The following is an 11,744-nucleotide window of genomic DNA, read 5'->3' as shown; positions in this document are numbered from 1 at the left end:
CGTGCCGCGGCAATGCAGTCACATGACCTCTGTAGCAGTTGCTTTGGGGCGGAAGGAGGCAGAGACGCTGCCGTGGCTTCGCCCTTGGCTTGTCCCCTCCCGCTCCCACTAGCGCAGCCCTTTCGCTGCGCTCACTGAACAGGCGCCAACGGGTGAGCATGCTCATTAGCTACAAGGGAGACAGATCTGACGCTGCACCGGAAGTGAGGACGGCGCGCGGGGGGGGGGGGCGGCAGCAGCGATCGTTTCTTGGGTGGGGAATCATGTGATCGAGGGTTAAAGGGAAGCGGCCGCTGTCATCTGGGTATTTTGGTGAGGAATTCCGGAAGAAGCGGGCGGCCTGTTGGACCCTGGGGTAAGGGGGGAGTTCGGCTTTCGGGGGAGGGTGGATGGGCGGACCCCCCCTAAAGCAGAGGTAATGTGTTGTGGTAATTATTATTGTAGGGCCTACTATATTGACACACACCCGGTACTGTGGGGAGTCGAGCTGGAGGGGTCCTGCGACCGCCCTCCAGGTTCCCCCCCCCCCCCCAACCCTCTGTCCAGGGGCTGGGGGACTCGGAGTTCCGCAAACCCCAGCTCCTTGGCAGGGCTGGTGGGACCCTTTGTAGGGAGCCGGGGGGGGGGGGTGCTGAGCGCCTTAGAACCAAACTGCAACCCCTGGAGATGATGGAAACCCTTCAAGTCAGGGGGGTGCGGCTGCACCGCTAGTTCCAGCACCTCTGCTCCTTGGGCCAGGGAGCAGCCCAGCCTGTCCTTGCCCACCCCGTGCACAGCTGTGGGAGCCCTGTGGCCTGTCGGGTGCCAGGCCACAACCCAAGGAGGGGCCAGGGTTCTCGGGTAGCTAGCCCCGCTCCTTGACCTGTCTTTGGAGCAGGTGCAATCTGCTCCCTTGCCGGCTCGCTTCCCTCGTGGAGTCAGGGAAAGGCAGGATTTGAGCAACACACACACACACACACACACTACCCCACCCACCCGCAGGAGCAAGCAAACCTAGATTAGCCATGACAGGTGTTTATCCAACCTGTTCTAAAAACCTGTAGTGAGGGGGATTCCACAGTCTCCCTTGGAAAGCTGGTCCAGTTCTCAGCTATCCTGATAGCTAGGAAGTTTTTCCTAGTATTTAACCTAAATCCCACTTGCTGCAGATTAGGCCCATTACTTCTTATTCTACTCTTAAATAGACACAGAGAACAATTGATCCCTCTCCTTCTAACAGCCTTTTACATATTTGAGACTGTTAGCTCCCACCTCAGTCTCTTCTTCAGATTAAACATCCCTAGTTTTTTTTAACCTTTCCTCATAGATCAGGTTTTTTTAACCCTTCCGTTGTTTTTGTTGCTCTTCTTTGGACTCTCTCCATTTTGTTCACGTATTTCCTAAAATGTGGTACCCAAAACTGGACCCAGTACTCCAGCAGAGGCCTCACCAGTGCAGAGTAGACTGGGACAGTTACCACCCCTGTCTTGCGCATGATGCTGTCAGCAGTCAATACTAGTTGAAACTGCCTTTGGAAATAGTCGATGCGGAGGGTGTTTCCAGTGGGAAGGTGACAAAGACAGAGATGACTGTCTTCGTGACCAAAGGAACAGTGTACGTAGGCAACTGAAGAGTCAGTGGGCAGGGTTTGCAACACTGACGCTCCTGCTGTCTGAACATCCAGAAACAAACACAGATTCCAAATGGCAAGCTCTGGTAACAAACCACTGGGAGGCACAGACAGTGCTTTTAGTTACTTCTCCTGCTGTGCTAGTATTACATCTCTCTTATTTGGATTGAGTTAAAGCTGACTGACTTATCCATAGACCCCAGTCTGTCTGATGTGGTTCAGTGATTATAGCAGAGGCAGGAAAGAGATAGTCTAGGTGTTTTCTGAGAGCTAACAGCTGCCTAGTGTTGTCCCATTGAAACATACAAACTTGCTGGCAGAGTGGCTGTCAGGCAGTTTTATCGTGGAGAGTATTCAGGAATAACACGTGTACCTACCCTCACCTTACAGTCATTCCTCTCTTTAGCACCCCATCACTGAGGCCAAGTCTACACTACAAACTTACATTGGTATAACTACGTTGCTCAAGGGTGTGAAAAATCCACATCCCTGAGTGATGCAGTTATACCAAGCTAACCCCCAGTGTAAATAGTGCTGTGTCAAGAGCTTCTCCTGTCGACATAGCTACCCCTTCTCATGGAGGTGGTTGAACTACGTGGACAGGAGAAGCACTACACAAGCACAGCTGTGCTGCTGCAGCTTTTTAAGTGTAGATCTGTACCTGAGATGCTCTTTACCTAGTTTATGCAGCTTTTGACCCATGTTTCCTACTGAGATCGGGGGGACAGTTACAACAGGGCTGCTTGTGGGGGAAGGCCCTCTGGGGAACAGCTTGTGTGTAGCTTGTGGTAAGTCAGTTTCTTTTAAGAGCAGTTTAATGCCAATAATTCATTTTGTTGGGCAGGGTAGCGTGAGCATTATCCTCTTCACATTGGCACCAGAAGGAGAGCTGTGGGATGCTGGAAATTAATAGGGACGCTTCTCCCTCTTTCTTAATTTTGTGTGAGAGTAAGCAAAAGAGAGAGAGGGAGGTCATAAAAGCTTATGTGCATGACTAATGTTGACTCTTATTTTTCAGGAACCTTGACAGTACATCTGATTACTTTTTTTCCAAAAGTTTCTAAACATGGCTGACGTAAGTATTTTGAAAATACACATTTTCTGTTTGAAAATATTTTGTCTTTGTAATTATATGGTTTTGTTTGTTTGTTTTTGGGGGGTTTTGTTTCACTATTTGTGAAAGCTACCAAACAGGAAGAAACTATAGGCCCTGTCCAAAAAAGCTTACTTTACGGCCCCAATCCTATAAACTGATCCATGTGGACACACCCTTATGAAGCCTCATTCAGTTCAGTGGGACTACTGATGTCAGTAAAGTTATGCATGAGCTAAAGTATTTGCAGAACTAAGGCCTTAGACTGTAAACACTTTGAAAGGGGAACAGGCCTTGATTGATTGAGAATGACATGATTCTCATGATCATGTAGGAATGTAAAATATGTTTTGTTCCAGTTGCCAAAAAGAGGGAGAATCTGCTTTGTTCAGTAACTTGTAAGGTGATTATATTTGGAAGACACTAAAACAAAGTTCACATGTGTCTGGGATATGCATTTGTAGCAGTGACTATATTAAAATGTTCAAGCGCTATGTATTTAGTGTGTTAACATGAAACATTATATTTAAAACACTTTGGGAGGACAGAGAAATGCTTGCTGCCACTTCACTAAATGTATTGGATGCATTTTGATTAGTTAACAAATAGTTCAGAGCCATTGAAATGATTACAGAATTAAAGGAATAAGTAATATAAGTACTATACATATGCAAATTCTGGAACTCAGACTATTTTTATATACAAGCCCGAAAGGGGGGGGAGAGGAGGGTTTGATCAGTTATAATTCAAAATACTTCACACAATGCAATTTAAAAGAAGTGTTTTGTGGTAGAATGAAAGAGGAAGTTTTAAAAAAATGACGCAAATGGTTTCTACTGTGATAAAATTGTGAAAGTTTCATACATATGCTTTATTTTTCAAAATAATCATATTTCATGCTCTTATTTTTCTTTATAGGACCTGAAAAGGTTTCTGTACAAAAAATTACCAAGGTAACATAGACATCATGCTACAGTAAAGTGTTCACTTTACACCTGTGCTGCTTCGCAAGTAATATATGTTCATAGTTACCTGGATTTTAGTGGGCTCTAGTGAAAGTAATCCAACAGACTGTCCAGACTGTCTGAACACTTTTTTAAAAGAATCTATTAAAGTTTACATTGCAGGTTCCTGTACTCTGAATAATATTTATTTGGCTGCAAAAACCTATCTTTTGCTAACCCAGCTTAATATTAAAGAGACACTTATCTTGAAACTGAGTACACTGTTATTTTTGAATGAGTTAAGTCAGTTCAAGTGGAAATAACTCAAACTTTTCCATCTGTCCACTCCAAAAGAAATACAGTACGCTTCATTTCATTTTAAGTGTTAAATAATAGTGTTAAAAGCTCCTGTTACTGGAATAATTCTTCTCGAATTCAAGCAACACTTCGTACTGGCTTTTTGAAGAATTAGTTCATCTTGGTAACTTACAGTTTCTGGTAACTGCAAGTAGCTAGGCTAGGTCAGTCATTAGCAGCACTAAATAGTCATACTCTGGCACTGTGTGCAAATATAGTGAAACCTGCACTAAGAACTACCTCCAATAGCAGTCCCCTTACTGAAGCTGAAGGACCTCCACAGTTTCCAATTCCATTCTGTTTGAACTTCTAGTAGAAGTCTGGCAGTGGTCCCTTGGGTGATCACATAATGAAAGCTAGTTTAATGGTGGGCACTCCTTGCACTATCATCTCTCTCCTTGCTACTTCTTCTGTTTTCACTTTGGTACGTGTTTGCTGAATAAAAATGAATCTCACTGCCAACATTTAAACTTGGTAAAAACAACAGTTTTATTTTGTTTTCTCTAGTGTTGAAGGTCTTCATGCTATTTTAGTGTCAGACAGAGATGGTGTGCCTGTTATCAAAGGTAAATCATAACATCTGATCCCTAATGGACATCTTTAATTGAAAGACAAAAAACTGGCTTCCTAATGGAGAGAGGACTCTTCCTCCTGTCTGGCTTTTAGTTTATTGTAAATATTGGAGGTTGATCTAAGCATTTAGTCAGACATTCTCAAATTTGGGACATTTTAACAAGGATTTATTGAACACTAAATTATCTCTTAAAGGGAGCCCTCTATCTAGGTACATGCAGCGTGTTTAAAACCATAGTCTGTAGGCACCTTACCATGTCATCGGTGAAGAGAGTTGGAATCATGTAACGAGTTTATACCTTAAAGCTGCTTTAAGATTGGTAGACAACGCCAGGATTGGTTTAGCAGAAGTCTTACCCTCAGATTGATATGACCAAATGCTACCCACAGAGAGATGCACCAATTGCTGTTGACTTAATTCTGAATTTGTTTGCATCAGGGTTGTGCTATCCTTACCTTACTTTCCGGCACTAGTGTGAGACATCTAGTGCTACAGGCACAAAGGCGTAAGTTAAGAATCTGAAGATTCAGGCATCTGCAGATGGTTTTTATGTCCATCTCATTTAATGATGCTCAGTAGGAGTTGCATGTATGTGTGAATCTGAAGGAAGATATATGGCATAAGCATGATATGGGTGAAATGCGATGGGTCTGGCATGCTACTGCAAGTGACACAATAAAACAAAACAGCATCAGCACAGATCATGGTGCAACAAACAAGCATATAGAAAATAAGCCATCTCAGAACATTAGGAAAGCTGGCTGCTGAAGTGGTGATAAAGATATACAGAGTAAAACATTTACATGCATCTTCCAAAGCACATCAGTAGGTATTCATTATTGAGGGAAGGTGGAAAGCAGGTAGGGGCAATTTGATATGTATGAGATCTGATCTAGTTTACTGTTGCCTCAGATGCAGGATGCCTGACCCATATGTACAAAGATCATGTAGGAATGTAAAATATGTTTTGTTCCAGTTGCCAATGATAATGCTCCAGAGCATGCACTTAGACCTGGTTTCTTGTCCACCTTTGCACTTGCGACAGACCAGGGCAGCAAACTAGGACTATCAAAAAACAAGAGTATCATCTGTTACTACAACACATACCAGGTAAGGGTCTATGGGCCAGAGCTAGTCCTACATGACTTTTTTTTAAACTCTGTGCTGGCTTTCCACTGGGGTTCAATTCTATTTAAATGTGTGTGTTATTTCCTAAAATATGTAAGAGCTGATCGTGCTGAATGTTTGCAATATTCATTGAAATTAGCTTTTGTTTCCCAGCATCAATAATGAGTTACTGGTACAGGGCAGTACTTGAAGGTCACTGTGTTCTCCAGCAGATGGTGCCGGTTGCAAATCTCTAGTATCTACCATTCTAAATTTGTGTTTATTGCAGAGTCAATTTAAAAATATTTATCTTGAAAAACAAAATGTTCATATTTCTATACATGTAATCAGTGATACTGCTGAACAAGCTGGGGCTTCTGTCCACTTTAAACTGTGTAACCGTTAAATCCTGCTTCAGGAATAGTGTCTGGGCAAGGAAATTTACATAAAACAGTTCACCATTTATAAACTTGATTTTTTTTTTTTCATGTCTGCTGACATCCATCATCCTTCAACAGATTCACACGCCTGCTCAGTTCACAGTAGATTGATGAGCAGAATTTTACAGAAGGGCGTTGATGCAAACAAATGAAAAAAGTCTAACTGTTTAGACTTGCTATATTCAGCTTTGATGTAAAATAAATGCAAAAAAGTAGCTGTTTGACCCTGACTGCATTGGCCTGACATTCTTTTGACACTACTAGCATATGTTCAGCATTTCTGAATTATTCTTCGTTCCTCCTTCCCCTGAATAGTTGTGGTTTTTTTAATCATGTAACAAGAGGGAGGAAATAACATACACACTATGCTGCAGCTTTTAAATTTGGTTAGATTTCACAATGTGTAGCATACTGTACATATCTGAGCCACAAAATGGGATTGCTGTCTATCTCTGCTAGCACCTTTAAACTCTGAATCTTTAAAACGTATACATAAAACCCAGTCCTTTTTCCTATTTATAATTTAAAATAATGGGCCCAGTTGCATGAGTAAGGACTGCAGGATTAGGGAATGAGTATAGCAAATTTCACACTGTTTTTCTGACAAGCAGCATATTGATTTTTGAGGAACTTTTTGTTTTTATGTTTTTAAGGTGGTCCAGTTCAATCGGTTACCTTTGGTAGTAAGTTTCATTGCTAGCAGCAATGCCAATACCGGTACGTTTTCATTATCAGTAATTTCCTAACCTGTTATGACGAGAGTGATATATTTTCAATAAAAGACTTAAAATAATTCATTTGAAAAATGAGTTACATAAACTTAGGTCAGTATTCATTACACAACTGCATATTAACTTGTCACCAGCATGGAATCTGATTAAAAAGGGTGGCATGGTTGATTGGAAAAAAGTATTTTCATTAAGTTTTTCAAAACTGCATAAGTCCCAATGGAGGCTAATATTTGAAAATAGGAGTTAGGCAAAATTTTCAAAAATACCTATGATCTTTCTTAGAAGCAATTCATTTTCCCGCATGTTCTAATAATGCATTACCTTAAACAGGATGTGAACCTCACTTATTTGGAAAATGCACTGGTAATGATCCCACAATACAAACAGTTGACAATCTTTCTTCTCCCTCAATGCCCACAAACATGAAAACAAAAACTAACAAAAGCCTCTACATTATTCCATCCTCCAGGCTTCACAATGTCTAGTCTTCATTTTTGTTTGTTAGATGCTAAGGTCTGCAGGGAAGGTACTGTCTTGTCTTATGTCTTGAATAGCTTAGCATGTTAGTGCTTAATACTTTTTGCTAGTGATAAGGATGATGTAACAACGATTCTGCAGGTCAGATTTTGCCCTCTGTTGACCTGTGCAACACCTGGTCTCAGAATTATGCCCTGCAGTGATTGCAGGACTCTGAGTTTGGCACTCCAATGTGTCCACTTGACTCTCTGCTTGTTCCAGAGGAAATCCTCTTTTATAGAGTCATTGTTCTCTGACTTTCCAACATACACATTCTCCCACTACTCCTCAGAGCCTGCATGGCGTGGAAGCGATGCTGCAAGTGCCAGTGAAGAGAGAGACTGCTTGCATTGGCTCTGTTCCTGTTCTGGGGACTTTCCTGCCCTGTTTTGCTCTTATTTGATACCCCATTTGTGATTCAAAGAGGAAGAGACCAGAGGGCACTTAATTACAGTGGCAATTGCTGGTCACTGCTGTGATTAGCTCTCATATGCTGCTTCCTTGCAGAGTGATAAGCTGAAGTGAAATCAGTTTAGTTTTCATAAACACTTTCATTATTATTGACTGCTTTGGAGAGAGGCTTAATGGATGCTGTGTAGTGTAACTATTTTGTATCTCTTCTCTTCTTATTGTTACAGGACTGATCGTCAGCTTAGAGAAGGAGCTTGCTCCCTTGTTTGAAGAGTTGAGGCAGGTTGTAGAGGTTTCTTAACCTGATGGTGTCATCAAAGTGCTGCATCTCTTCACTACACAATGGGACATAAAGATTCAATAATTCTGAGCCCACAAAATAACCAGTGTTTGAGAGGAAATATCACTTCCCCCATTGTACTAAATAAGATTAAATTTGTACATAGTGCTGAATCGGAAATGAGCTACTAGTGTGTTGTAGATAGACTCTTTGGCCACATGTCTTGTATTGTGCAGTACTGGAGAGACGAGCAAATGGCTCCAGTGGAGCCCTTACTAAGGATCAGGTTTAACAGAGTTGACCGGTATCCGCATACTGTCAGTCCAGATAAGTGACCCACAGCTCCCTTGCTGTACAGGAAATGAAGCATTGAGTAGGGTTTACCCTCTCACTAGCCACCACTACATAGTGGGGAAGTAGAATTAATTTTCATTGTCTTCATTGCTTCTTTGCATGCACTAGGAAAAAGAGAAAATATGCTGGCAGTCCTAGCAGTACAATCAATAACTATCCCATATTTTTTTTATTTTTGTGATGCTTCGGTAAAGGAATACTACTAATCTGAATGTGAGCTTCCTTGGTATAGGAGAAGGATGCTGCTATTTCTATATAAATTACGGCTTCAAGCGTTTTCCTTATTACTGGGTACAAGTTCCCAATCAGTGTTGCACTTTCTTGTATTTCTTTTGTACAGTGTAGGTGTGATATCCATGTTTGTCTTTTGTTCTGGTATTTGTGGCTATGTTAGTGGTAACACTTGATCTGCTCATTTATTTTTAGGTTTTCCTAAGTAAATGTCTAAATAAAACAATATTTTTAAAAATGTTGTAACCTGATCCATTTTTATAGCTGCCCTAAAATATTGCTGGTAAACCTAATTTTCCATGCAGATAAGTCTCCCTTGTTGCTTTATAAATGTACAACTTGGATAATTTATGGGCTGTAAAACTTGTGTGGATCTCATTTAGATCTCATCATTTTTGAATTCCTACATTTTTATAAAAACTTGCATCATTTGCTGTCAAATGTCAATCTCTACACATGTTGGCTTTCTATAAGTAAAAACACTTGGGGCTGTATATTGTCTTTTTTTAAGATAAGAAGATACGTTTTTCAGATAATCTAGATCCAAAACATCTGCATTTTTAATATAATAAGGCAAACACTTTAAATTCCATCTAGAAACTAATCAACCAATGTAGACCCCTGATCAACCAATGTAACATCCTGTCTGTGTGAAGCTCTATTTGAAAACCCGCAAGCTGTATTCTAACCTGGCTTCAGTTTGTCATTGTTTGCTTGTTTGAGAGAGGTAGTGTATACTACATTTTGTTTCCAATATTCTGTAACCTGGCCTGTTCTCATGGGAAGAAGCTCTGATTGTGAGATGATTTGACTTCACACAGGATTTCCCATCTGTTAGTAGAGAGGCATGACTACTGTTGGCTTACCAACAGGGTTGTAACAAATATTTCTACTCTATTGCAGTTATCTTGTAATTTCTTTGGGTGGGGAAAAAGGAGATGGAAATCATTATTGTATAAAATTTTGTTGCATATGAACTACCATTCTGCTAACTTCCTTGACTACAGGCATCACAATCTAAGGTTTGAAAGAGTACCTTTTAATAGTATGGTGAAACTGTATTTACTCAGACATTTTAAAATATTTAGTCTATACAAAAAACATTAATCAAATACTGTGAACATCTAAGTTAAAACAAAATACTATTCCTGTAATTACAACTCTGAATTCTATCATAATGGAGTCTCTTGTTTTTCCAGGCTCAGGTGCCTCTCGTCACACAGTAAAGGCAGCTGTGGAAAATTAAACTGGTTGGTGTGTAAGCTTTATTTTAAAAATGCCATAGCAGTTTATATGGCGGGAGAACATAAAATGGCCTTCTCATGTAAAACATTTTTGAGCAGGTACAATTCAAGCTAATTTGATATTTAAAAACAAACTCATGATCCCTGCTTTCTTTGATTGGATAGCTGCCACATTCTTTACAATTCATTTCTAGAATATAACTTATCCCCTTGCCCCTGTCCCCTAAGACACACAAACCTAATCAACTAAAATTAATAGCTTCTTCTTGTAAACTCTCAATACTAACCAACGAAAAGATCAATTACAAGCAGATGCTGCTAGCAGAAATGCATAAAATTTAACGATCATCTTCATGTGGGTAAGTGAAGGGCACACGACTGTGCTAGAATTCCACTACCCACCCAATGGGGACCAAGGACTTCGCTGGCTGTAGAGCATTCTGTCCTCGTTCCATGGCCACCTATGGCTACTCCTTCATGGGCGTACTGGGAATGGAGAAGCTGGGGTCCAACTGCCCTGTGCCCTTATCACGCCAATGTACAAGCAAGGATGCTTTCAATATGGTACGTCTATTTAACAGCAAGAGAGAGCAGCAATCTACACAGTTACAACTACCACTGCCAAAATGTAGGATCAGACCACAGGCTAATAGCTTTCATCAAAACCAAGTATTATTCATCACCCACTTTGACACCGGACTTTAAAAATATTAAGTTTATATTTTCCATGTAATAGGGACTCACATTAATTACAAAAATATACTCTAGTCAGTTTCACATTGAAAAAAATCCACTCTGGAGCCATAATTTTCCTCTAGGATTTAAACCCTTAAGCCACAATGCAAAACAAATATTTAAGGTTTCCAGAATATAGCTGATTTCAAATGAGTGGGCTAACCTTTGCAGTACAGCTGTTGCTAGTAGTTAGTTATGTATTTATTACAGAAGCTTAATGAAGCTAACATGAGTACTTTACTACTGTACCGAAAGTTTCAACTACTGAACACTTTTGTGATCTATAAGTGAACAGAATAGGTGGTTGAATTAAATGTGCATTAAGAATATGTGATTGGGTAGGGAACCAGCATTGTTAGGATGCAACAGTTTTCATTGATAACATTTCACATTCTGAAAGTGTCCATCTAGCATTAATCCTATATATGCAAGTACATAGCTGTACACTGTAGGTAATGCAATGTGCTGAAACTGCCCTTGTGTGAAGTGACACATTCAATGTTGAAGGCTGAATCTCGGTGAGGAAATTATTTAGAGGAATAACTACAGAGTAGAGGTAGCATCACGCTGGTCCTGTTGTTTTCTTATTTGTGACTGAAACAAAAGACAATCCATTACTTATTCATATATTAAAAGTTAAAAAGAAATATCAAAGAAAATAAAAATTGGGCAGATAGATAAAATACTAGCTGCTGATTTTTGAGCAAGTTAGATTTATAACACATTGCCCTGCCTTCTTGACTCTCACCTGATCACCCAAAGTATGCTGTCTGTGCGGTCCTGTGTTATCTACAATCTCGGTAAAAAATTCTCTTAGTGCACTGGCCATGTCTTTCTATGTTCTGTACAAGATTATGAACACGGAGGGCACTCAAGACAACAGTACTGTAGAATATGCACATTCAAAATGCTTAACCAGTTTTGTGTGTGCCTCTCTTAATGCAATGCTTTTAAACTGTAGATCAAGTCTAGTTAGTCTTCCCTGTTGGGGATTTACAGACATGCAGGGGAATTCCAACAAACAAGATCCTGGGGAAAAACCTAACACGCCCTTCCTATATGGCAGATGCACTTTTAAAGGAACGAGGCTGTATATATGCCTTAATATCTTATTATTA

At 40.4% G+C, this 11,744-nt stretch overlaps 2 protein-coding genes across 3 annotated transcripts in view; one reads left to right on the top strand and one right to left on the bottom strand.

Annotated features, from left to right (window-relative positions):
• The first annotated feature begins 222 nt into the window (after window positions 1-222).
• On the top strand, window positions 223-8,885 carry LAMTOR3 (late endosomal/lysosomal adaptor, MAPK and MTOR activator 3). 2 transcript variants are annotated; one of them, XM_034771246.1, is made up of 7 exons: window positions 223-355; window positions 2,628-2,684; window positions 3,621-3,655; window positions 4,511-4,569; window positions 5,554-5,687; window positions 6,778-6,841; window positions 8,010-8,885. In XM_034771246.1, the coding sequence occupies exons 2-7, from the start codon at window positions 2,676-2,678 to the stop codon at window positions 8,081-8,083; spliced, it is 375 nt and encodes a 124-aa protein (XP_034627137.1). In that variant the 5' UTR covers window positions 223-355; window positions 2,628-2,675; the 3' UTR covers window positions 8,084-8,885. The 2 variants fall into 2 exon arrangements, with proteins under 2 accessions (XP_034627137.1, XP_034627138.1); XM_034771247.1 differs by having other exon boundaries at window positions 286-312.
• DAPP1 (dual adaptor of phosphotyrosine and 3-phosphoinositides 1) overlaps window positions 8,054-11,744 on the bottom strand; it is a 51,089-nt gene continuing 47,398 nt past the window's right edge. Inside the window, exon 9 of the mRNA XM_034771245.1 lies at window positions 8,054-11,220. Within this exon, the coding sequence (XP_034627136.1) occupies window positions 11,170-11,220 (51 nt within the window). The 3' untranslated portion in view covers window positions 8,054-11,169. The remainder of the gene's footprint in view (window positions 11,221-11,744) is intronic.

This window comes from Trachemys scripta, chromosome 5 (genome assembly GCF_013100865.1).
Source record: "Trachemys scripta elegans isolate TJP31775 chromosome 5, CAS_Tse_1.0, whole genome shotgun sequence".
Taxonomy (NCBI): Eukaryota; Metazoa; Chordata; order Testudines; family Emydidae; genus Trachemys; species Trachemys scripta.
This window is presented reverse-complemented; position numbering and strand designations above follow the sequence as displayed.

Excerpts from the sequence above, each read along its gene's own strand:
- LAMTOR3 (XM_034771246.1), top strand. Across the intron at positions 5,688-6,777 it reads GTTACTACAACACATACCAG|GTGGTCCAGTTCAATCGGTT; the intron begins GTAAGGGTCTAT and ends TATGTTTTTAAG. Across the intron at positions 6,842-8,009 it reads TAGCAGCAATGCCAATACCG|GACTGATCGTCAGCTTAGAG; the intron begins GTACGTTTTCAT and ends TTATTGTTACAG.